We start from the raw sequence: 26,133 nt of genomic DNA on the forward strand, positions 1-26,133 counted from the left end.
ATGATTTGGGCAGATCTGTGGCTGCTCCTGCCTGAGGGCGAGGTTGATCCTCGCGCCATGGCAGCCCTGCTCTGCGGCTCAGCTGCAGCCGTCCTGGCGCTGAGATGGGTGGGGCAGAGGCGGATCCAGGAGAAGATGGAACAGGCAAGGAGGATGCGGGATCTCGGTCTAGAACGAATGGAAAAGGTGGCTCAGCGGTTTAAACAGCAGGTAACTTTCACTTTCTGGCCAGGGGCGGATTTGGGTCACCTTAAGCAAGTGGGTGGAGATTGTTTAGGGAATGAACAATCATTTGGGGGCACGGTCATGCGGAGCAGCGGCCCACCTTGACGGGGAGCTCCCTTCCATATACAGGTTTCAGAGTAACAGCCGTGTTAGTCTGTATTCGCAAAAAGAAAAGGAGGACTTGTGGCATCTTAGAGACTAACCAATTTATTTGACCATAAGCTTTCGATGCATCCGATGAAGTGAGCTGTAGCTCACGAAAGCTTATGCTCAAATAAATTGGTTAGTCTCTAAGGTGCCACAAGTCCTCCTTTTCTTCTTCCATATACAGTGACATACCCCCTTTATCAGGTGCAGCCTGCTGCACCCCTATTCTCCATGGCCTCAGCCCCACTCCCTTTGGAGAGCCGTGGGCCCTCAGTGCAAGGCCCAAGTAAAGGGACTTTATTTCTGCTTAACTCTTGCATACGAATGAGCAGAAGGGTGTTTTGGCACACTGCTGCAGGGTGTATCTACTCGCTCTTAGATTGTAAGGTCCTTGGAGCAGAGATTGTGTAAACTGACAATTATAGCCAATTGCAAATTGGGGGCAGAAGAATGCAAACGTTTCAGATTCTTTTTCCATCTAAATGTTACCTTTTGAAAATGCTGACTGGGTCTCAGCTGAAAAATCAAGGCACTAACTAGGCAAGGAAAAGGCTGTACAGTAAGTAATGCAAGTGTGTCACACAACTCAAACCACTGAGGTTGCTGCAGCTCCTTGGACAAAGAGGAAATTAGTGGGTTTTCTGCATGAGAAGGCTCTGTATTATTAACAGGATCTTGCGTGCCCGTGCATTCCCTCCTCCTGCACGGTCTGTTGCATTGCAAGGCTACCTCTTTAAAGTGAATATCTTGACAAAGCCCTAGCTGGGATGATCTGGGGGTTGGTCCTGCTTTGAGCAGGGGGTTGGACTAGATACCTCCTGAGGTCCCTGCCCACTCTGAGATTCTATGATGATTCTGAAAAAAGAAAAGGAGGACTTGTGGCACCTTAGAGACCAACAAGTTTATTTGAGCATAAGCTTTTGTGAGCTACAGCTGAATGCGTCCAATGAAGTGAGCTGTAGCTCACGAAAGCTTATGCTCACATAAATTTGTTAGTCTCTAAGGTGCCACAAGTCCTCCTTTTCTTTTTGCGGATACAGACTAACACGGCTGCTGCTCTGAAACCTATGATGATTCTATGATCTTAAAAAATCCCCTGTGAGAGGTGTTTAGTAGAGCTAGGCAGAAATCATCCAGCAAAGTTATTGCTGATCAAAAATGGCAAAACAATTTCATGGGGAAACTGCTGCAAAATTGCCTTTTACAAGACTCAGACTGGAACTATTTTCTGGCCTGTTTCCTGCAAAATGTATCGTGATTCTTCTGTTCTTACTAGAAGTTTTTATCTGCATCACTTTGTAAATCAGTGTCAGAATTTGTAAAATAAAATTTCTGCAACTATTTCCCACTCCCCTAATTTGCCCAGACCCAGCTAACTCGTTTATATTGCTAACTTATTTTGGCAGACAACCTGCTTGAGTGCTCTCGCTGAAATCAAACAATGTTTTTATTTTTCAATAAGTCTCTGCTGTGTCCCATAATTTAACCAGAAGATAAGCCCCAGTGCTGTAAGGAGCTTCACCTGGGCGGACTCACATAGAGTCCAGGAGAATGGATTCTATCATGTTGGCAGGGGATATATCTATCGAGGAGGAGGAGCGTGAATAAATCATCACCAAGAGGTTTTTAATACTCCTGGGTGGTGTTTATAAGCTCACCCAGGGAGCCAAGCTCATCCCTGCTGTAACTCTGCAGGCTCCAGTCGAGTTACTCCCTGAGTGTAATTGATCCACTGTTTGTAATGTCTTTTCTGTAAATCTTCCCTGTGTAACAATGCATCTACACCTGGCAGAACCCAAGGATACAGGCTGGTCACATCCTCTCCCTGCCGCTTGTGGAGCTGGCTGAGAAACTGAAGGAAGGTTCCCTCTCTCCAGAGAGCGTCCTCTACACGTACATAGAGCAGGTGACTACAACAAGGTGTACTGGTCCTATAAAGTTAGGAGGGGAAGCCTTTATGTTTCTGCTGAGCAAACTGGGTGAGAGAGGGGAATTACCACAGCGATGCTCAGATATTCCGGTAATGGGGGGCAAGTATGAAGCCCTAGGAAACTGCATGCAGTGCGCTGGAATATTTAGCAGTGGAGAACGGGTACTGCACATGTCCTCTGAGGTGGGGTGTTTGCAGAGGTAGAAGAGCGAGCCCTAAATGTAACGTCGTCAGTAGACCTGCTCAGGAATTTTTCAGTGAAAGGTTTTTTTAATCAGAAAATGCAGATTTGTGGAAACAGAAACTTTTGGTGGGAAAGGCTTGGTTCTGATGAATTTTATTGACCTGAACATAGTTGATTTTTTTTTAAATTGGCCACATGATGTTTCAATAATTTCTAAATGAAAAATTCTGGTTTCCCTGTTTTGAGATGGCCTTTTTGTTTCAAAATTTAAGCTAATTGCAGTTTAAAAAATTAAGAAAGGTTGAAATCTAAATGAAATGTTGCAATTGACCCAAATCACTTTTTTTCCTTCGGATTTTCAGTTCATGAAAATTTCAACTTTGTTCCATTTAGGATGAGAAAAAAATTTATGGGACAGGAAAATCATTCCCCACCCACCACTAGTCATTGGAAGTGGGGATAAAACCCAGGACCTCTGGATCTAAAAGTGTGAGCTACTGTGCGTGAACTAAAACCTCTTTTAGCTCCTGTTACCCAAGCCTGTAGAAAACTCATCATTTATGTATGGCCCAGACTCTAGAAGGTGACAGAGCACCACACAAGTATGAGCTATGTTCTCCAGGTGCATTCTGGGAAGTTGGGTATCTTGGCGGGTGGGGAGGGGGATTGGTAACGAGAGATGTAGTCTGGCACCTCTAGCTCACCAATTAGAATTTGGCCCAGAGTCAGAGACTCAGTATTGCCAAGTCACGAGTCAAGTGCTAAAAATCAAGAGATTGGCTGGCTTAAAAATCCTAAGAATTAAATAAACATTGGGGTTCATTTTATTTGCCTTCTGGTATCTGAGCCCTTCGGACTGACATGCTCAAGCTTTTCTCCGCAACCACCAGGTATTCATTTTTTTAAATGAAAGCTGAGAGTCTCAAGTCATCACATGACTCCAGGAGCTGGGACTTTAAAAGAAACCAAGCTGTATGTTGCAAGAGTTGGCAACATTGGAGACCAGAAGTCATCAAAATCTTAATAGCTGTTCGGTGGCCTATGTCAGATGAATAGGACAAGTGCTCAGAGCACAAAACTGTCCTAACAACTGATCACAATGAACATACTTCTTAGCAGTCTCTATAGAAAGGCCAAGGACTGAATCTAAAGTCTGAAAAATAGAGCTCCAAAGGTTTGGCAAGGTCCCTCTTTTCAACCTCAAATATACTGTCCTTATTAATTGTTATACCCCCTTCCCTTCTCGTTGTGTTTGCCCCGCTGCTGTTCTCCGTGTCCATGGAAAGGCCTTGGAGGTGACCCGGGAGGTGAACTGTGTGACAGATTTTATGCAAGGCTGTGAGGAGCAACTGCGGGAAGTGCAAAGGCAGAAGGAGAGAGGGTTACTGTATGGAGTTCCTGTCAGCATCAAGGATCACATTGGCTGCAAGGTGGGCACGGTATTCCTATAAACTGCTGGTCTGTTGACTACCTTGTACCATTCTAAGTAATCAGGGGTGTTCGTAAAAACTGGGGAGTTTAGACTTTTGAAAGGGGGGTTTTATCTCAAACAAGTCACCCTAAAAATTTCAGACTAAAGACCAGGAGTACTTGTGGCACCTTAGAGACTAACCAATTTATTTGAGCATGAGCTTTCGTGAGCTACAGCTCACGAAAGCTCATGCTCAAATAAATTGGTTAGTCTCTAAGGTGCCACAAGTACTCCTTTTCTTTTTGCGAATACAGACTAACACGGCTGTTACTCTGAAACCAGACTAAAGACCACTCATAAGCAGTTGACTCACATGATTAATTCAAAAAAATTAATCACAATTAAAAAAATGAATTGTGATTAATCACACTGTTAAACAGTAGAATACCAATTTGAAATGTATTAAATATTTTTGGATGTTTTCTACATTTTCAAATATATCAATTTCAATTACAACACAGAATACAAAGTGTACAGTGCTCATTTTATATTATTTTTGATTACAAAGATTTGCATGGTAAAAATGATAAACAAAAGAAACAGTATATTTTTCAATTCACCTCATACAAGTACTGTAGTGCAATCTCTTTATCATGAAAGTGCAACTTACAAATGTAGGGTTTTTTTTGTTATGTAACTACTCAAAAACAAAACAATGTAAAACTTCAGAGCCTACAAGTCCCCTCAGTCCTACTTCTTGTTCAGCCAATCACTAAGAGAAACAAGTTTGTTTACATTTATGGGAGATAATGCTGCCTACTTCTTAATTACAATGTCACCTGAAAGACGTTCGCATGGCACTGTTGTAGCTGACGTCACAAGATATTTATGTGCCAGGTGTGCTAAAGATTCATATGCCTCTTCATGCTTTGGCCATCATTCCAGAGGACATGCTAATGACGCTCGTTAAAAAAAATGTGTTAATTAAATTTGTGACTCAACTCCTTGGGGGAGAACTGTATGTCTCCTGCTCTGTTTTACCCGAATTATGCCATATATTTCATGTTATAGTACCTTAGAGACTAACCAATTTATTTGAGCATAAGCACATCGGATGAAGTGAACTGTAGCTCATGAAAGCTTATGCTCAAATAAATTGGTTAGTCTCTAAGGTGCCACAAGTACTTCTTTTCTTTTTGCGAATACAGACTAACACGGCTGCTACTCTGAAACATGTTATAGTAGTCTCGGATGATGGCCCAGCACATGTTGTTCATTTTAAGAACACTTTCACTGCAAATTTGACAACATGCAGAGAAGATACCAATGTAAAATTGCTAAAGATAGCTATAGCACTTGACCCAAGATTTAAGAATCTGAAGTGCCTTCCAAAATCTGAGAGGGATGAGGTGTGGAGCATGCTTTCAGAAGTCTTAAAAGAGCAACGCTCTGAAGCGGAAACTACAGAACCCAAACCACCAAAAAAGAAAATCAACCTTCTGCTGGTGGCATCGGACTCCAATAATGAAAATGAACATGCTTTGGTCTGCACTGCTTTGGATCATTATTGAGCATTACCTGTCATCAGCATGGATGCATGTCCTCTGGAATGGTTCTTGAAGCATCAAGGGACGTATGAATCTTTAGCGCATCTGGCATGTAAATATCTTGTGATACTGGCTACAACAGTGCATGTAAATGCCTATTCTGACTTTCAGGTGACACTCTGAACAAGAAGTGGGCAGCATTATCTTCTGCAAATGTAAAGAAACTTGTTTGTCTTAGCGATTGGCTGAACAAGAAATAGGACTGAGTGGACTTGTAGGCTCTAAAGTTTTATATTGTTTTATTTTTGAATGCAGTTATTTTTTGTGTGCATAATTCTACATTTGTAAGTTCAACTTTTTTGTAAGTTCAACTTTCATGATAGAGTTTGCACTACACTACTTGTATTAGGTGAATTGAAAAATACTATTTCTTTTTTACAGTGCAACTATTTGTAATCAAAAATAAATATAAAGTGAGCACTGTACACTTTGTGTTCTGTGTCATAATTGAAATCAATATATTTGAAAATGTAGAAAACAGCCACAATAATTAAATAAATGGTATTCTCTTATTGTTTAACAGCACGATTAATTGCGATACATTTTTAATCGCTCAACAGCCCTACTAATAAGCTTTCTAATGGATGGCCTCAACCTTTGAACAGCTTTCGATGAGACTCTTTAATCACAGACTCCGGAATATCACCCACCTCTTGGTGCTGTGAAAATTGGCCAAATCCTTAGCTCATGTAAATCAGGCAGTTCCAATGAACTGGGAGCTTTGCATCAACTGCAGATCTGGTCCTTCATGTCTATCCCTTTCCGAAGGAAGGGAAGTTTAACTTAAATGCTCGATTGATCCCATGTCACCTAATTTATAGCATCAAAGAGATGGGCTGGTTGTATGGGACCTGTGGACATACCTTGCTTTGTAATGCACGCTGCAATAAGACACCTGCGGCTGGCCCAGGTCAGCTGGCTTGGTTCACAGGGCTCAGGCTGTGGGGCTATAAAATTGCACTGTAGGCATCTGGGCATGGGCTGGAGCCTGGACACTGTAGCCTCTCCCCTTGCAGATGTCTCCACTGTAAGTTTATAGCCCTGCAGTCCAAGCCCTGTGCATGGGAATCACCTCACATGGGCCAGCTGTGGGTGTGTTATTGTAGTGTAGACATACCCTCTGAGACACGGATATAATTGGTGGTTCCTCGCTGCCTTGAGCATATTGTGGAGACCTCATCATCCAGCTAACAGCACAGAAGCCAGCCACACTCTGGCCTGGTCATTATTGGAGAAGAGAACATCAGAAAGAAATGGAAACTCGTGAGGACAGTGTGTTATCCTGGGACTGGGGAGTCCCAAGCCATGGAAATGAGCCAGGGAGAAGAATCAAGGCTGGATGAAGAACCCTGGGGGTGGACAGTATCATGGTGTGGGTGCCACAATACTCAAAGAAGGTCTTCGATGTTGTGTACATGCAGGCATAATAACAGAATCGAAATATGGTCAGGTTCCAAGAGGAGGCTAAAATCTGGACAAATGACACACGGTGAAAATGTGTATGACGCTTGAAAGCTCATGAAAATCATCTTGAAGACTGTAAAGCTGCAGAGGCCATGTACTGACTGACCATGTAGCAAGAAGAGGGATGGAGGATGAGCTAGACTTATAGTGAAAAGTTGAGCAGTAGGCCACAGGTGCAACAATATACGCCCCCAGGGAGGAAGGTGGGAATGTTATCTGGTTACCTTTGCAGGTCCATTTTGGTCAGTTCTGATGACGTTTGGTGGCCGAGTGGGGAGACCATCTGCCTCCAGTTGCCACAAAGCAGCTTCTCCTTGTGACAAAGAGCCTCCGAATTAGAGTGGGGGGTCTTCTATTTTCTTTTTACCAATAGAGCTGCCATGTCTCGAGCCTGGGGAGAAAATCTACCAGCTTCCAACTGTGTCAGCCCAGCATGTCTAATGAGCTTTATTTCCCACTCCCCCAAAGGGTCACATCTCCACCGGTGGCTTGGTGCAGTTTCTCGGCAGAGTGGAGGAAGAGGACAGCGTGATAGTCCAGGTTTTGAAGAGGCAGGGGGCGATTCCGTTTGTGAAAACCAACGTCCCGCAGAGCATGATAAAGTAATAGCTTGTTCTCTTTAGTACAGCTGTCCCAGGCCTCCTTCTGTCATCTCACGAAAGACATCGTGCAAGTGAGGCATTGGCTTTGCTTTCTTCTCCCTTTCAGCACTTCTCCTGCAGAATCCATTCCTCCCACCTCCAGCGCAGGAGAAAAGTTACCTGCCCTCCTGTTTCTTATCACCATCCCACCCTTCGCTCCCCTCCAATCCAATGTCATCCGCAAACCCTTCCCATGCTGATCTCCCACACTGGCCCATTTCCACACCCTGAACTCTCGCTGTGTGTGCAGAGAGAGAAATAATTAACAACAGACCTGCTGCTTTCCATCTTGCTCAGCTACGACTGCAGCAACTTGATCTTCGGCCAGACGGTGAATCCGCTGAACCACAAGAAAAGTCCCGGCGGTTCCTCTGGAGGGGAGGGGGCGCTGATCGCCGGAGGAGGATCCATCCTGGGCTTTGGGACAGATGTCGCTGGAAGCATCCGCCTGCCGTCCAGCTTCTGCGGGTTGTGCGGACTCAAGCCGACGGGATTCAGGCTGAGGTATGCGCTGAAGTAGAGAATGACCACATGACCACAAGTGAAATCTGTTTTACTAGTCAATGGAGCAAGGCATCAGATATCCCCAAGCCATGGTTGTGCCCTGCATAACCCTTGTATTATGGCTGCTTCCCTGCCTAGGACATTTCTAAAACGCCCAGAGGCAACAAGCACTGATGCCTAGGTGCTAACTTGGGTATAATTGCTTCAGGGGAGTTGCTCCATTCATGGCCGCATGACAGGTGGGGCTGCTAGAAATTGACTTTGGACCTCCTTGTCTCTGGTCCTGGACAGTATTTTGTATTTCCTGATTTTCAAAGGGTTAAGTTTAGCCAGCCTTCACGTTCTGAAAGGGTACAAGGCACCACTGAGCAACTGTAACTCTTTGTTCGCTAAATTTTGGGGCATTTAATAGAGACAAGAATTCACCTGCCCTTTTCAAAGGGTGTGGACTATCCTTTTTAGAGGAAGTTAGATTATATCCACGTGGGAAGATATATGACAATTTATCCTGTACCTATCTTTGGATCCACTTACTCAGCTCTGTCCTCCCACGTTGCTCCTGCTTTAATGAGACCCTTTGCTATAGACCAGATATAGTGCAATGCATGTTGGTAATGCACGTACCAAGTAGTGTTACCCGGGGTTCTTTCAACCCAAGCCTCTTGGTAACTTTTACTCTGTGCGAGGTGGTGTCAGGAAATAAATCTGGGGAGACACGGCCGTCCGACCAATCAATGGCTGGCACAAACAGGACAACACGAGTGCTTTCACTTAAAGCTAAACTTGACTTAGTCTCAAGCATTTACACATGTCCGCAACAGGTTAGTAAAACAGCCCCAACCCTCGATGATTACCGAAGCTGAGTGTGGCTCTCGAATGGCACAGCGGCAGACACTGCCAGTGGGGAACACAACATGCATCCAGAGGGAGAGACCAGTCCAGACTTGAAGAGTCCCCCCCACCTCAAACTTTTCCCCCTTATTTCTAATACAGTGACATGTCCCTTAAAGAAAACTTTGTTAAGCAAGCAGTTTCAATGGTCCAGCAAGAGGTTTCCTTCTGATTATTGATTAACCAGGTGTGGGGTTTTCCCAGAGTCTGCAGCCTTGAGGCCCCAATAGACATTCCTGGGGCACATCCTGCTCTTCTAAAATGCATGTATCAGCAACTTCAACACAATTCTTATCAGGAAGGACGCGGGGTCAAGCTGCCCTTTCGGTGGCACCCAAAACCCCCTCCCCCCGCCATGGTTACGCTGAGGCTGCTGCATGGCCACTTTACGGCCTGCGGACTTGGCTGCTTTTAGCAGTAACCAACAGCGGTTTCAGGCACTTGACTGGTTTGCCAAAATCGCCCTGTACGGTAGCATCGGTAGTCTGTTTCGGAAGCAAGTGCAGCATTTGCAGTTCAGCCAGAGCGATTCCCTCCAAATACCGTTAACTGTTGCTAATTTGTTTCTCCCATTTTATATATTTCATAGCATCCAAGGTCTCACCAGTCCTATAGCCGGCATGAAATCAGGTGAGTCCGTCCTAGTTACCTGGAGGATAACGTATGGATGCTAGTTGAAGACATGGTTAGTTGATGACAAGTTCTGAGCAGGGAAAATTGGAAGAGGTGGTTAGCCAGATCCTGGCCCCTGCTACAGCCCCTTTGTGCTGTCACTTTCCATTTTTATTAGTGGTGAGTAGGTATTTTAAGAAATACAACACTGTCCCTTTAAATTTCACACTGCCATAGCACTTCATGCTGTATAGAAGAGGATCTTGATTATTTTGATGACTAAGCAGAAGATTGTCTGCTACATCCAGCTGTCTCTGGGTGCAGCGCAGAGGGGTGTGTTGTTGGGGAGCTGGGCAATGGCACCCTGATTCTCTGCCTGGCCTGGCCCCAGATACAGGTTAGAGCAGCCTGGGGGCTGCCCTAACCTGCGCCAGTTGGCATGGGGTCCCTAAGGCCAGTTGGAGATTGCCAGAGCAGGTTGCACTCTGGCCACCCCTCTGGTCTGGGGAATGGCAGGTGGGGAAGGATAGGAACCGGCTTTGCTGGCTCTGGGGTCTCCTCCCTGCTAGGGGTATCCCCAACAGGGAGATTACAGACACTGTCTGCTCCTTTTGCTCTGCCTGATGCAAGGGAAACAGAGTAGGATCGAGGATCTGGCCCCAAGCATTTGACCCACCATGCCCTGTGCTGTTGAACAGCCTCCCACGCGTTAGCCAAGAGATGGACTATGTAATGGGGCACCTCTGCATTCCATCTTCAGTGATGGGCATCCCTGCATTTGTGGTTGCAGTTACAGGAATGGTCGGGCCAATGGCGAGGGACGTGGACAGCCTGGCTTTGTGCATGAAAGCGCTCCTGTGTGACGACATGTTCCGCCTGGACCCCACCGTGCCACCCCTGCCCTTCGACGAGGAGGTAACAGACTCAGAATGCTCCTCAATGAGGGAGCCTCCATGAGACATGGCGCCGTGGATTAAAACATCCTAGTCTTTGCAAACCTATGATCTGTATTCTGGAAATAGCCTTGTGGAACCAACTATGGCCAGACTATCTTAGAACATGGTTTACTGTTGGACAGAACCTCAGTTCACCCACAATTGAGCCACCTGGCAGTGGCCACTGTCCAAAACAGGATACTGAGCTAGATGGACCTCGGGTCTGATCCAGTCTGGCAATCCCCCCATTCCTAAGTGAAAGCTCCTCTGCTTCTAGGTGTACTCCAGTTCAGCCCCACTTCGGATTGGATATTATGATGGAGATGGCTATTTCCAGCCTTCGCCCAGCATGAGACGGGCTGTCCAGGAAACCAGAAAGCTTCTCCAGGAGGCAGGGCATACGGTACGTTTCTTGTGCTGAGTGCGGGCCTGAGGGCCAGGGATGGTCAGAGTTCTAATCCCAGCAGTAACATAAAATATGACACATGTATATTTTCCTAGTGCCTAGGAGCCCCAGGCAGAAACCAGGACCCTATACTGTTCGGTGTTCATGCAGCACCTAGCGTAAAACAGTCCCTGACCCAAACAGCGTATCATCTAAATAGACAGGAGAGAGACAGCCTGGAGGAAGGGGTAGAACATGCAAGTTAGAGGGAACAATGGGATGGTGGCAAACATCATGTTAATTCCACCATTTTTGGGGGGGGGTGGATTTACTTAGGAGGTGATCAGTTAAATAGAAAGAAGGGAAGGGAGGGAGACAAAGCAGGAAAGAAAAGGGCTAGAGGGCCAGGTGTCTTTGGACAAATCATGTACTTCTCCGCTTCCCCCACCCCTCCATCTGTCAAATGGAGATCATGCTTATTCACTAACCTGTTGTGAAGATTAGAAAGTGAAAAGCTTAATTCAATAGTCTTTGTTCCCAGCCACTGCTCTCTCACTAGCCTCGCTGGCCCACTGGTCTGACGTTGACATCTTAAAACATCGTCAAGTCAAAATTCTTTCCATACCTCCAACCGTGGCTCAGGGCTTCCAAACAGCAGTGGGTGCCAGTTCCCCATAATATTACTTATGGTTGTGTCCCAACGAATAACAAGACATCTGAATCTGTATGGCTCCTGGTCTCTCAGTCCCTTAATTCAGCTCATGTTTGCCATGCAAAAGGGCAACTCTCTTCAGGGGGCATAAGTCAGAGGTCAGGGCAAATTTTCACATCATCAGGGAGACCCAGGTTTATGAGAGTTTGAACCTGGTTCAATCAGTACCAAAGCATCTCTACCGCTTGAGTAAAGGAGTAATTTCATTAGCTCCCGGAAGTAGTAGGCTGTTATCCACTCTGGACCTGCCACTAGAGGGGGCAATGACACACACTTTGCAGATGTGTTCCAATGTTGGTGTTTAGGGAAAATGCATCTGGACACCTGGGGCTAATCTGAATTTGGAACAAGCTGAGGCCCCTTTTTTGCTTCTCTAGCAAGGTTGCAAGGTTTTCACAAACATATATTTTTGTATAATGTCTTTGCCTCCTCTTGAGCAATGATGGTTTTCACACAGCTCATCCCTTTTACCCCCCCTCGGATTGATTACGTGGTGGACGAGCTTTTCACCAGAGGCCTCTTTTCTGATGGAGCTGCAAATCTGTTGGACAAATTGTAAGTAAATCCCGTCTTCTTTGAACAGGGCTGGTGGCCGATTGCTGTGGCTCTATGCGTTGTGCAGGCAAGGGGGCGTAAGGAGGAACCAGCAGACAGGTTCCTTCTGCAAGGAGGACAGGTTTGGTTAGCCTGAAATTAACATGGAGGATGGGTTGTCTCTGCACGTCCTGTTATCCTGCTGAGACTCTTCTGAGGAATGCTATTAAGAAACTAAGGTTGTGGCTTCCCAGTACATACTAGTTTGGGATAATTTACAGGATGTTAAACAGAGAGCAAGCTCTGTCAGTCCCATTATTCTCACTTCTAGTGGGTGCTGAGTTTCAATTGTCTAGGCTAATCACCCTGCCCGTTATACTTGTATGGCATCATCTGCCACATCGCACTAACCTGAATCATATACGTCCACACAATGGGTCCGGTGCTGTAGCATCAAAGCGACATTGAGACCCTTAGGAATTGCATCATTTCTGTGGGGTAGAACTATATTTTCCACTTCTTCATCATTTGCACTGCTGTGGTGGTTCTTGGTCTTCTGTCTCCGTGACTGCTGGCCATTCTGCTCTTGTGGTTCGATGGAGAAGGCTTCATAGAATCATAGAATATCAGGGTTGGAAGGGACCTCAGGAGGTCATCTAGTCCAACCCCCTGCTCAAAGCAGGACCAATCCCCAATTAAATCATCCCAGCCAGGGCTTTGTCAAGCCTGACCTTAAAAACTTCTAAGGAAGGAGATTCCACCACCTGCCTAGGTAACACATTCCAGGGTTTCACCACCCTCCTAGTGAAAAAGTTTTTCCTAATATCCAACCTAAACCTCCCCCACTGCAACTTGAGACCATTACTCCTTGTCCTGTCCTCTTCTACCACTGAGAATAGTCTAGAACCATCCTCTCTGGAACCACCTCTCAGGTAGTTGAAAGCAGCTATCAAATCCCCCCTCATTCTTCTCTTCTGCAGACTAAACAATCCCAGTTCCCTCAGCCTCTCCTCATAAGTCATGTGTTCCAGACCCCTAATCATTTTTGTTGCCCTTCGCTGGACTCTCTCCAGTTTATCCACATCCTTCTTCTAGTGTGGGGCCCAAAACTGGACACAGTACTCCAGATGAGGCCTCACCAATGTCGAATAGAGGGGGACGATCACGTCCCTCAATCTGCTCGCTATGCCCCTACTTATACATCCCAAAATGCCATTGGCCTTCTTGGCAACAAGGGCACACTGCTGACTCATATCCAGCTTCTCGTCCACTGTCACCCTTAGGTCCTTTTCCGCAGAACTGCTGCCTAGCCATTCAGTCCCTAGTCTGTAGCGGTGCATTGGGTTCTTCCGTCCTAAGTGCAGGACCCTGCACTTATCCTTATTGAACCTCATCAGATTTCTTTTGGCCCAATCCTCCAATTTGTCTAGGTCCCTCTGTATCCTATTCCTGCCCTCCAGCGTATCTACCACTCCTCCCAGTTTAGTATCATCCTCAAATTTGCTGAGAGTGCAATCCACACCATCCTCCAGATCATTTATGAAGATATTGAACAAAACTGGCCCCAGGACCGACCCCTGGGGCACTCCACTTGACACCGGCTGCCAACTAGACATGGAGCCATTGATCACTACCCGTTGAGCCCAACAATCCAGCCAACTTTCTACCCACCTTATAGTGCATTCATCCAGCCCGTACTTCTTTAACTTGCTGACAAGAATACTGTGGGAGACCGTGTCAAAAGCTTTGCTAAAGTCAAGAAACAACACATCCACTGCTTTCCCTTCATCCACAGAACCAGTAATCTCATCATAGAAGGCGATTAGATTAGTCAGGCATGACCTTCCCTTGGTGAATCCATGCTGACTGTTCCTGATCACTTTCCTCTCATGTAAGTGCTTCAGGATTGATTCTTTGAGGACCTACTCCATGATTTTTCCGGGGACTGAGGTGAGGCTGACTGGCCTGTAGATCCCAGGATCCTCTTTCTTCCCTTTTTTAAAGATTGGCACTACATTTGCCTTTTTCCAGTCATCTGGGACTTCCCCCGTTCGCCACGAGTTTTCAAAGATAATGGCCAATGGCTCTGCAATCACAGTCGCCAATCCCTTTAGCTCTCTCGGATGCAACTCGTCCGGCCCCATGGACTTGTGCACGTCCAGCTTTTCTAAATAGTCCCTAACCACCTCTTTCTCCACAGAGGGCTGGCCATCTATTCCCCATGTTGTGATGCCCAGCGCAGGACTCTGGGAGCTGACCTTGTTCGTGAAGACAGAGGCAAAAAAAGCATTGAGTACATTAGCTTTTTCCACATCCTCTGTCACTAGGTTGCCTCCCTCATTCAGTAAGGGGCCCACACTTTCCTTGGCTTTCTTCTTGTTGCCAACATACCTGAAGAAACCCTTCTTGTTACTCTTGACATCTCTTGCTAGCTGCAGCTCCAGGTGCGATTTGGCCCTCCTGATTTCATTCCTACATGCCCGAGCAATATTTTTATACTCTTCCCTGGTCATATGTCCAACCTTCCACTTCTTGTAAGCTTCTTTTTTATGTTTAAGATCCGCTAGGATTTCACCGTTAAGCCAAGCTGGTCGCCTGCCATATTTACTATTCTTTCGACTCATCGGGATGGTTTGTCCCTGTAACCTCAACAGGGATTCCTTGAAATACAGCCAGCTTCTCAAAGAGAAGAGTCTGAAAGGGATTGAAGCTCATTCTAATCCCTGCTGGTGGGGAATTCCATGGTGGCGGGTCCTTCACTGACTACGTCCAGCCCCAGTGAGTTTCATGCTGGGCTCCATCCACTGTGGCATCCTGCCTGATCACAGCTGACAAGATAGGTTTTCGGAGAGTGATGCAGTCTCTGAGATATCTGGGCCCCACCCTACTTTACACAACAGCATCTGAATTCCAAATCAAAATATGCTGCCAGATGTATACAGTACTCTGCGTCCCAGAGCACCTCCCCAAACCAGCATAATACATGTACAAACAGGGAAAGGTCGGGAAAGAGGGTCTTGTGGCTGAGGTGCTGGACTCGTGAGATGTGAGGTTGATTCCTGGTTCTGGCACAGACTCCTCGTGTGACCCTATGCACGTCGTTTAATCTCCAAGTGCTTCGGTTGCTCCAGCTGTAACATGGGGAGAGTAACAACAGGATCGCGTGAGGATACGTTTACTCATGGTGGAGGTGCTCAGAACTAGGGTGATGGGACGTGAGGGTAGAAGGCCAGTAGAGTGCAGGCAAGTCCCCAGGGTGTGTAAAAACAAAACAAAAAATCCTGCAAAAATGGAAATATAGGAAATGAAGCGTTCGTGTCATGTTGCAGAGAGTTATTCCTGAGCATCTACACTTGCGCCCTGAGCAATGATTCCTTTTACGCTCAGGGGTTCAGGACTTGATACCTGGAGTTGGTGCCTGTGTGGGTTCTCATTTTACTATCTAAAGATGCTAAAATGCTGGCTGAGAAGCAGCACTCTACAACTGGATTGGCCTGACTGTCTCCTTTCTCCCTTACCTCCCAGCAAAGGGGACATTGTGGATCCAAACCTGAAATCGCAGATCAGCTCTTACCGTCTTCCCACTCTGGTGAAGAGGATTCTAGCCCTCATCTTAAAGCCTGTGGTAAGTCACCTCGATGTGTATCCTCTTCGCAGGCTTATTGCAGTGGGAGATGCTCAAACGTCTACAGGCTGGGAGGGTTCCCACAGATGGAGAAGGAAGACCCTCTACCTTGACACTTTAATTGGTTAGTCTCTAAGGTGCCACAAGTATTCCTTTTCTTTTTCCACTTAGTGTTAGTTTTGGGCCTAGAGCCTCCAAGGTGGTACCTGGGAGTTAGGCCCCTAAATGCTTTTGACGATCCAGGTGTTAGTGCCTAGTAGGCATAAAGGTGAAATTCAATGACATGCAGAGGCCTACATACTACTAGAGACCTCAAAGACAGGTTGAGGTGGGTCTGAAGTGGCATAAGAACCTTTTGCTGGCCTTCTGCACCACTTGGGAATGAGCCCATAGTATGTTCCTCTTCCATGGGTCTATGGCCATATACCTTGTACAAAAAGAGCTCTTTGAAACCAGCTGCGTTGCCCTTAGCCATACGCCAGCAGAGAAGTGATAATATTTTTGATGCAAGCTGTCTCAGTACAGACCCATTCAGGTAATCTCCCAGAAAGAATTGAGCAAGCACACATGGCTCCCTTTGGATGTGTACTGAATTCCTGATTATTTCCCCACCCCTCCCCCCAATTGGAAAATGAGATTGCAAACAGGCATCCAACGAGCATCTATACAGCAAGCATTTGTGGTGAAGTCCCAGACCCTATTTGCATTGTTCTGCTGTTGTGATATAAATCAGTCTGAAGCAACGCTGGAATCTTGGTGTAAAACCGAAGCTATTTATTCCAATTTAATTTGAATAAGAACTTGTATTTAGGACCATTTCCCTTACGACAATAATTGGGTCAAGAATATGATTCTCCTCCTTCTGACTTAAACCCTAGTGGGTCCAACAGGTGAATCAAAATAAAACTATGCTCTCCTTGCTTCATACTGTATGAAGGCCTTATCACAGAGCAGAACAGGTCATTCAGGACAGTAATAATCACAAACCTTACGGAACTGGCAGTAGGTTACCATTTCTTCTTGCTGATGATCAGATTTAGAGTTTAGCTACAAACAGTTAAATCCCAAAGGTGGGAGCAATCCCCAGCATTGTGCTATGAACTTTTTCTCTAGAAACTCATGGTGGACAATAAAGATCCAGTTCTGGATCCCAATCTTGGATATCCTAAGGCTTTGATGGTGTTTGGATCTGGGATTTTAGTTTGGATCACTCTCTAATAAATATGTATAGTGTTTCATCATTTTAATGACTGTTCATTACAGTATTTCCTTGTACTGTTTTAAGGGCACCGTCCTGTGTGTCTGCTTATTCAGAGCTATTTCACTTACACTCAAGTCTTGTCTGAATCAACAACTAGTCCATGACAAACTGGGGGGTGAATCTACCATACACTAAACTGTCCATGTGAATCCTGCTCATGCAGGCTTACAGTTTCTTAGTGTGCTTTGATCTAATACCCATTCACAGTGGGACTAGATGAAAGCACACTAAGGCATTGTTAGTGTGCGTCAGCAGGATCCACACAGACAGTTAGTGCGTGGCAGGGTAGATTCACACCCTATTTTGCTGCAGACTCACTGTTCATGTAGACAAGCCCTTAGTAACGACAATGATGGATGCAGATTAAAAAACGTAATTGAATCTGAAAGGTACAAAGCCTGGGGAAATGAGTACATGTGACAGGCAAAGCAATGCAGAAGCACGTTTATTCCTGTTTTCTGGTGTTGACGTGTATTTTAGGGCGTCTCATGAACACTTCTGCTTATACTGTTGTTCTGCAAAGGGAAGCTGTTGGGTTTTATCTTGGAGACACTGTTCAAGAAATGAGGGTACCCTCTGAACAGCATATATGTTCACTGTGGCAATGCTGATTGTTCATAAGCCGCTGCGCTATTTCTACTGCTGCAGTGGAAAAGGGTAGAACAGACAGACTTCATTACACAGGCCTGCTTTGGTTGGGCCTCGGCAGCATTTGGTTTTCGTGGAAAGCTGAAGCAGATTAGCTGCTTTCTTCTGAACAATGCTGTTTTTGACTTCCCTGCTCTGTGTGACCCACTCATTCCAAATGTTGTTTCTCTCCAAGTATCCACGAATCGCCAGAGATCTGAACGCACTGTGTGGAGTGGGGTAAGTGGCTCTGTCAAAAACTCCTCTGCAACATCAAATTCAGGGATATAGAAAGGGTGCCCTTGTCGTGGTATCAGAAGTGGAAAGGAAGACGATATCTCCCCAGGAGACTATGCATTTTAACACCTTCCTTATAAGAATCAAGGCTGTACAGATCATTTTTATTTATACTGGAGGCCTGATATGACCTCAGGGAATGTAGAGCTCCTTGTTCTTGCTTGGGTTTTGATTTGTGCTCTGTGCTCAGCGTCTTCTGTGCCAGACTAGGCTGCTGTTCTCCTAGCGGGGCAAAACATGCATCCGTGGCTACATACCTGGCCCGGGGAATCCCTGCTTTAGCTCACAAAGGTACTTGGATGGCAGTACAAGAGGTATGAATTGTGAATCACAGTAGGACACTGGTCTATACCCACACTGCACTTCCACTTCCAGCTCATAGCTGGTGTCAGAGTTTGAGAAACATACTGAAGAGTTTGTGTGTTGCATGCGAAAGTCTTTTGGGAACATAAATGGACCCACAGCCCATTGAAGCCGATGGAAAGGGTCCCATTAACCTCAGTGGGCTTTGGATGAGATCCCCCGGATTACAGAATGCTATCCCCACATGTAAAGCCTGAAGCAGCTGCCTTGAAACGAGTTGAGGTCTTTTCCATTTGACCTAATGGAAATTAGATCATGCCATTAAGCCTTTTCACTTTTATTCTGTATGTGTTGAATAGAACTGCCCCAGCTTGTATATCACATAGAAATAGCAAGTAACGTTTCTTTTCCCCGAATCCCATTAATCTAATAATCTCTATCTGTTATCAAATAATCTCTAGCTGTTATCATCCTCAGATCTCAAAGTGCTTTACAAAGGAGGTCAGTGTCATTATCCCCCATTTTACAGTTTGGGAAACTGAGGCAGGGAATTGACAAGAGCCAGGAATAGAACCCAGATCTTCTGAGCCTCAAGAGCCATTAAATCATCCAGTAAATGATGGAAATCCTTACATTTGTATGTGTATATGACTAATGAGGACTACTTATTTTTCAATTTTTTTGTTATTCTTTGAAATACAGTAATTACAAAAGTAGCTGTGATTCCCAGAAAAAAGATAAATAGGTGGGATTTTATACATATGAAATGATGGGGTTTAAATTAGCTGTTACCACTCAAGAAAGAGATCTTGGAGTCATTATGGATAGTTCTCTAAAAACATCCACTCAATGTGCAGCAGCAGTCAAAAAGGTGATCAGAATGGTGGGAATCATTAGAAAAGGGATAGATAAAACAGAAAATATCATAATGCCTCTATATAAATCCATGGTACTTGAATACTGTGTGCAGATGTGGTCACCCATCTCATAAAAGATATATTGGAATTGGAATTGGAAAAGGTACAGAAAAGGGCAACAAAAATGATTAGGGGTATGGAACGGCTTCTGTATGAAGAGAGATTAATAAGACTGAGACATTTCACCTTGGAAAAGAGACAACTAAGCGGGGACATGATAGAGGTCTATAAAATCATGACTGGTGTGGAGAAAGTAAATAAGGAAGTGTTATTTACTCCTTCTCATAACACAAGAACAAGGGGTCACCTAATGAACTTAATAGGCAGCACATTTAAAACAAAGAAAAGGAATTATTTCTTCACACAATGCACAGTCAACCTGTGGAACTCATTGCCGATGGGTGTTGTGAAGGCCAAAAGTCTAACTGGGTTCAAAAAAGTATTAGACAAGTTCATGGAGGATCGGTCCATCAATGGCTATTAGCCAGGCTGGGCAGGGACGCAGCCCTATGCTCTGACTGTCCATAGCCTCTAATTGCCAAAAAACTGGGAGTGGACAACAGGGGATGGATCACTCAATAATCGCACTGCTCTGTTCATTCCCTCTGAAGCACATGGCACTGGCCACGGTCAGAGGCAGGATACTGGGCTAGATGGACCTTTGGTCTGACCCAGTGTGGCCGTTCTTTTGATTTCACGACATGTATGTATCTGTGGGAGTATTGACTCACCACAGTCACTCCCCCTTGTCGCTGGGCATGGTAAGGCAGACTTCCTCATCTAACACCCTCCGGGGGATGGTCACCGCAGTCCCATGGTAATCTGCCTCTTCTCGTCGCTTGGCCCTCCAGCCAGGTCGTCTTGTTCCCACCCCTTCCCGGCTCCCTAGAGTCTGTTAACCGATCCAACAGAAATATAAAGACAACTGAGTCTTCAGAACCAACTGGGCTTATCTGGCTGCCCTCTCGCTCAGGCCAGCCTCAGCTGCAACCCAGTGACGTCACATCTGTGCTCTGGCTCCTGTATTTCATTCCACTGCACAGTGTATGGCTGGTGCAGTTCTCCCCGTTCCCAAGGTTTCCAGCAGGCTGTTGTCCCTCAGTAACCCCTGGTCTTCCCTTGGGCTTCAGGTTGACCTCAGGAGCAGCTGCTTCCCTGAAAGAGGGAGCTCACTACATCCTCTGCCCTGGGTCTCCTCTCAACAGAATGCAGAAAACTGAAGGAACCTCTGCCCATCCAGGTTTGAGCTGTTAGTCCTGGTGGGTTCTCCCCAGCTCCTTGGTCCTCTTGTGGAACACTGACCCATAGGGCTACTTCCCTGGACCCTTGACCAGCTCCTCTTCTAGAGCTTCCCTGTGGTTCCTGTCCCAGAGTGAGGGGCCTCTAATCCTCTCCCTCCTGGGCTTCTCTGTCCTGTCTTGGGTCTCCTCCTAGCTTTCACTTCCTTCTTTTATAGAGAAGACCCAGCTCCTCCCCAGATGGGTCTGATAACAAATCAAGCCTGACACACCTTCCAGGTGCAATAAAGTGGGCTAATTGAGCGCTGTCTCCAGTTAACCTTTTTGCCCATCCATGTGGGATTACACCCCATCACAGTATCACATATTCTCTGTGTGTGTGAGAGAGACAATGAAGCGAGATGGGAATGGATTTAAGTGAATTCATTGTGGATTTTGTCCATATGGCTGAGTGAAAAGAAACGTGGTGATACCCTTTTAAAATAAATACTGAAAAGCTCTTTAAACGCATTCCTAGCCGTATTTGGCTCATATGTTGTATGATTGCTTGATCTCTATCATTGTCATATATGTGGTCATTTGTGTTCTGTAATAATGACACTCATCATTTAATGGCATGTTTATCTGCCTTTTATTTATATGATGTACTGACACTGACTAATTAATCCTGTAAATTTTCCAGATCAGCAAAAAACCTTTGGAAGCATCATGTTGCAGTGGCGGTAATATTCTTTTCTCACTAAGACAGATCATCAAGATTTCATATTGATATTTAAATGGTCATTTCAGCTACATAGTCAGTGCAGTACTGAAACTGATCACGTGAAAATTAACCAGACATACTTTGCTTTGAGAAACATGCATTTCTAGAATAGGTGATGAGAGTACAGGCAACGCTTATATGCACAGAGGCTTTTATTCACTCAAGGGAGAGATGATCCTTCAGCCTGCTTTCTCCAAGCAGAAATAGCACAAGAAGAACTTGTAATGGACAATTTCATGTATTTCCTCGTGAAGCATATCCATAGCTTCAAGCACTGGATACCATTATTGCTAGTTAAACCACATGTAGAAGTATCGAGGCTAGAACCCAGAACCTAAGGATTCAAATATACAGATGGTCAGCACTTGACTTAAGGTAGAATCTGCATGAGAGTTTGTGGCCTCTGTTGCACAGCTGGTTGGGAATTTTTGGACTAACTGATTTCCCATTGGAAAATGCCAGTTGAAACTTCTCACAGCAACGTTATTGGTTTCAATGGAACGTTCATCAGTTCCAGGATGACTAACCAATAGCCCAGTGGTTAGGTCATTCACCTAGGATGTAGGGTCTCTAGGGTCAAACCTCTGTTGTGCCTAATTTGGAGCAGGGACATGATCCTGGCTCTCTCTCTCATATTAGGCAAGTGCCCTAACTGGCTATTCTGCAGTGTGTGTTGGTGTCTCATTCTTGATTTCTTGTGAAAAAATTCTAAAGATCTCGCTTTCATAGAATCATAGAATCATAGCATCATAGAATATCAGGGTTGGAAGGGACCCCTGAAGGTCATCTAGTCCAACCCCCTGCTCGAAGCAGGACCAATTCCCAGTTAAATCATCCCAGCCAGGGCTTTGTCAAGCCTGACCTTAAAAACTTCCAAGGAAGGAGATTCCACCACCTCCCTAGGCAACGCATTCCAGTGTTTCACCACCCTCTTAGTGAAAAAGTTTTTCCTAATATCCAATCTAAACCTCCCCCACTGCAACTTGAGGTTGCAAATTTCATTCCAGTGCAGAACAAAATTAAATGTGAGAACTTGGAATTTTTTTTGCAAAACAGAATTCTTGGAGGCTTCAACCACTAGTTGAAGATATATTCATGCTTAAGCAAGTCTGATACTCCATCCAGCAAAGGGCAGTCGTGCACACGTAAATCGGTATATTAGTAGAGGTGGCTGAAATTTTTCAAATTTTTTTTAGTTTGGAAAAACCACCTTTTTTCGAACCGGAAATATTTAGTGAAAAATTATCAACATCACGGACATGTATTTTGTTGTTTTTCTCAATATTTTTATGACATGGATAGTCAAAAATTTGAGTTTACCAAATCACTTTTCAGGAAACGGCAAATTTCAGCATTTTGAAATACCTATTCAAATAGTTATCAATGTGCTTTGTTGACCAAAAATTTGGTTTTCGGTGAACAAAAGATTTTTGATGAAAATAGATCTCAAAAAATGGGCCCACTTTGAACCCAGTGAATTGGAAATTACTTTGCAGTTCTGAAATTTTGGCCAAATTTTCATCTCTTGATCAGCTCTGTATGTTATGCTGTAGTCTTCTAGGAAACACAAAGATGTGTGAAACAAAACCCACAACTTTTCAAAGAAAATGCAGATTGGCTACAACTGTAGCTTAGTTACAACTGTAACTCTCTCTCTTTCTTCCTAGGCTTACCGTACAGAATTCATTGCTAAATGGAGGGAGCTGGAGCTGAATGTTATGCTGTGTCCTGCTTTGGGTCCGGCGTTTAACAAGGGCTATCCTGGGAAGCTATTTGGTAATCCCCGGCTATGTCTAACTCTAGCAATTTAGGCTGGTATGGTTGAGGTACTAGCAGAAATGGAAGCAAGTTTTCAAGGTTGAAAAACCTACTCAAAGAGTAGTTATCAATCATAGATACACAGGGCTGGAAGGGACCTCGAGAAGTCATCCAGTCCAACCCCCTGTGCTGTGCTAGGACCAAGGAAACCTAGACCATCCCAACGGGCGTTTGTCCAACTTGTTTTCAATGATGGGAACTCCATGGCCTTCCTTGGAAGCCTGTTCCAGAGCTTAACTACCCTGAGAGTGAGAGAGTTTTCCCTAAGATCTAGCCTAAACCTCCCTTGCTGCTGTTTACGCCCATTACTTCTTGTGCTACCTTCAGTGGACATGGAGCACAATTAATCACAATTCTCTTTATAACAGCCCTTAACATATTTGAAGACTGTTACCAGTCACCCCTCAGTCTTTTCTTCTCAAGACTAAACGTGCCCAGTGTTTTCAACCTCATAGCTCAGGTTTTCTAACCCTTTAATAATTTTTGTTGCTCTCCTCTGGACACTTTCCAGTTTATCCACATCCTTCCTAAATTGTGGTGCCCAGTATTACTCCAGCTGGGGCCTCGCCAGTGCCGAGTAGAATGGGATAGTTAACGCCTGTGTCTCACATACAACACTCTCGTTAATACACCCCAGAATCACACTGGCCTCAGCCCAAGGCTGGGAGACTTCTGACTGCCACCGTCTTATAGAAATGTCCTGGGAAAGGTAATTGTCCAACGTCTCATCAGGGAGCCTTTCATGGCCGCCGATCATTCATCACGAGTGAAGATTGCACCACCTGGCAAATCCTCCGAGCGTTCTATTCCTTGGAGTAAGGACTTTGTCCAGAGCTGGGGTTCAAGATGCCAAGCGCGACAGAATTGGAAACCTGATGATCAGTGCTCTTTCTGTTGTCTCTTCCCAGCTGCTAGTTCCTATACAAATTTATACAATGTCTTGAACTTCCCCGCTGGGGTTCTGCCAGTCACCGTCGTCACGGAGGCTGATGAAGAAGAGCTGAAGAATTACAGAGGGCACTACAGCGACCCCTGGGATAAGAGACTGAGAGAGGTTAGCTGACATTACAGAGGACAATTTCCTGATCAATACGAAGGGAAGCCTACCCTGCCAATCTGATTTCCCTCTGAGTGGTCGAATGGGGGAAATTTCTCATACTCCTTAGTGACGAGGCTGCATTACGGGACAGGCTGAGGCAGAGGGCTGGGGAAGGGATGGGAGACAGATGAGGTAACTTTGTTAACAGTGAGCACACAGGAAAGCAGAACTCCATTGATTTCAGTGTCGCTCCACTGATTTCCACCAGCTGAGGATCTGGCACCCTGTATCTCTATGCCTGTCTGCTAGCAGTGCCCTTGACTTCAGGAGGACTGCTCTAGATAGGCCACTCGTGGGAGGAACTAAAGGGGGGCACGTGACCACCCCACATCCTCTCCCCATCCCACCTGGGGTTCTGCCCTCCCGCTGCGCTGGCTCCCCCTGGCATATTCGGCTGCTCTTCCTTGCAGCCAGGCCCCAGAGCCACTCCCGAATGCTGCCCAGCGCACCGGGCAGCGTCCCGGGCAGCATGGCTAGAAGAGGAGAGGCTCTGGCCCCGCCTCTTCCCTTCTGGCTCCGGCCCCGCCCCTCCCTCTCCCTGCCTGGTCCGGCGGGGGCACTTGACCCTGGGGAGGGTCACGTGACCCTTGGTGCCCCTCCCACCAGTTGGTAGGTGCTTCTGCCTGAGCCGTCGGTGCCCACGTGCCCTGGGTGACATTAGGGCGCTTGTCTCCTCTGCAGGCCGTGGAAGGAGCCGTGGGGCTGCCTGTCGCCGTTCAGTGCGTGGCTCTGCCGTGGCAGGAGGAGCTGTGTCTGCGGTTCATGAAGGAGGTGGAGACGCTCGCCCGCAAGAGGAAGAGGAACGTGGGACCCACTGATGATGATGAAGACGACGATGACGCTGATGCTTTGGACTTATAAACCCAGTCACTTTCCTACTAAGACATGAAATAATGTGAGGACACCCCTGTGAATCGGACAGTTTCTCTTAGTGATCAGTAAATCTCTTCAAAAGCCCCTTCTCCTCATTAACAATTCACTAAAAGCCTGACTCTGTGCAATCAGTGCTCCATTTGCCTGGTTCAATTTCTAACCAAAGGGTGGGAGAAGAGCAAAAAAGGATCAAAATCTCAGTGAAGGATCAGTGAGCAGCAGGAAAACAAATTAAAAAAAAAACGTTCGAGGGAACACATGCGTTCCCCAGTTTACTCATTACTGCACATGGGAACCTGGGATTTGATATCCCTGTCACAGTTTGCGATCAATATCTGCCAATGATTCGTTGTGTCTGGGACCCTCCCTCGCCGTAAACTCACTGGTGAGAAGCAGGAAGGGGAGTGAGAGCTGCGGAGGCGGCTGAAAGGGGTTGATTAGTTGGTTTTCTTGGAGAATTGTTTGAAGTAGTCACACAGCTCTAATAACCAAGCATGGAAAAGAGATGGCTAAGGGGGGATACGACTGAGGTCTATACAATCATGACTGGTATGCAGAAAGTAGATAAGGAAGGGTTGTTTACTCCTTCTCATAACACAAGAACTAGCAGTCACCAAATGAAATTAATAGGCAGCAGGTTTAAAACAAATAAAAGGAAGTATTTCTTCACACAACACACAGTCAACCTGTGGAACTCCTTGCCAGAGGATGTTGTGAAAGCCAAGACTATAACAGGGTTCAAAAAAGAACTAGATAAATTCATGGAGGATAAGTCCATCAATGGCTATTAGCCAGGATGGGCAGGGATGGTGACCCTAGCCTCTGTTTACCAGAAACTGGGAATGGGTGATGGGGTGGATCACTTGATGATTACCTGTTCTGTTCATTCCCTCTGGGGTACCTGGCATTGGCCACTGTCAGAAGACAGGATACTGGGCTAGATGGACCCTTGGTCTGACCCAGTAAGGCCGTTCTTATGTTATGTTCATTTCTTCTCCAAGGTCTGAAGACACTTCACCCATATAGAGCAAGGGGTAGAGCAGGAGAAGGGTGTGAAAACAACAAAATACATTTTTTAAAAATCAGTCAATGTTGGCAGGGGGTCTCCCAGAGCATCCTGTCTCACCAGT

At 45.7% G+C, this 26,133-nt stretch overlaps 1 protein-coding gene across 1 annotated transcript; it reads left to right on the forward strand.

The window, feature by feature from the left end:
- Positions 1 to 24,991, forward strand: LOC144268964 (vitamin D3 hydroxylase-associated protein-like). Its single transcript, XM_077824356.1, has 15 exons — positions 1 to 210; positions 2,165 to 2,278; positions 3,773 to 3,916; positions 7,437 to 7,570; positions 7,907 to 8,113; positions 9,594 to 9,634; positions 10,407 to 10,531; positions 10,829 to 10,954; positions 12,106 to 12,203; positions 15,708 to 15,807; positions 17,892 to 17,935; positions 21,133 to 21,172; positions 22,881 to 22,989; positions 23,940 to 24,085; positions 24,812 to 24,991. The coding sequence occupies exons 1-15, from the start codon at positions 1 to 3 to the stop codon at positions 24,989 to 24,991; spliced, it is 1,818 nt and encodes a 605-aa protein (XP_077680482.1).
- The last annotated feature ends 1,142 nt before the right edge of the window (positions 24,992 to 26,133 follow it).

Source organism: Eretmochelys imbricata, chromosome 8 (genome assembly GCF_965152235.1).
Source record: "Eretmochelys imbricata isolate rEreImb1 chromosome 8, rEreImb1.hap1, whole genome shotgun sequence".
In the NCBI taxonomy this organism is placed as follows: domain Eukaryota; kingdom Metazoa; phylum Chordata; order Testudines; family Cheloniidae; genus Eretmochelys; species Eretmochelys imbricata.

Excerpts from the sequence above, each read along its gene's own strand:
- LOC144268964 (XM_077824356.1), top strand. The coding sequence starts at position 1 with ATGATTTGGGCAGATCTGTGGCTGCTCCTGCCTGAGGGCGAGGTTGAT. Across the intron at positions 8,114-9,593 it reads CCGACGGGATTCAGGCTGAG|CATCCAAGGTCTCACCAGTC; the intron begins GTATGCGCTGAA and ends TATATTTCATAG. Across the intron at positions 17,936-21,132 it reads AACGCACTGTGTGGAGTGGG|ATCAGCAAAAAACCTTTGGA; the intron begins GTAAGTGGCTCT and ends TAAATTTTCCAG.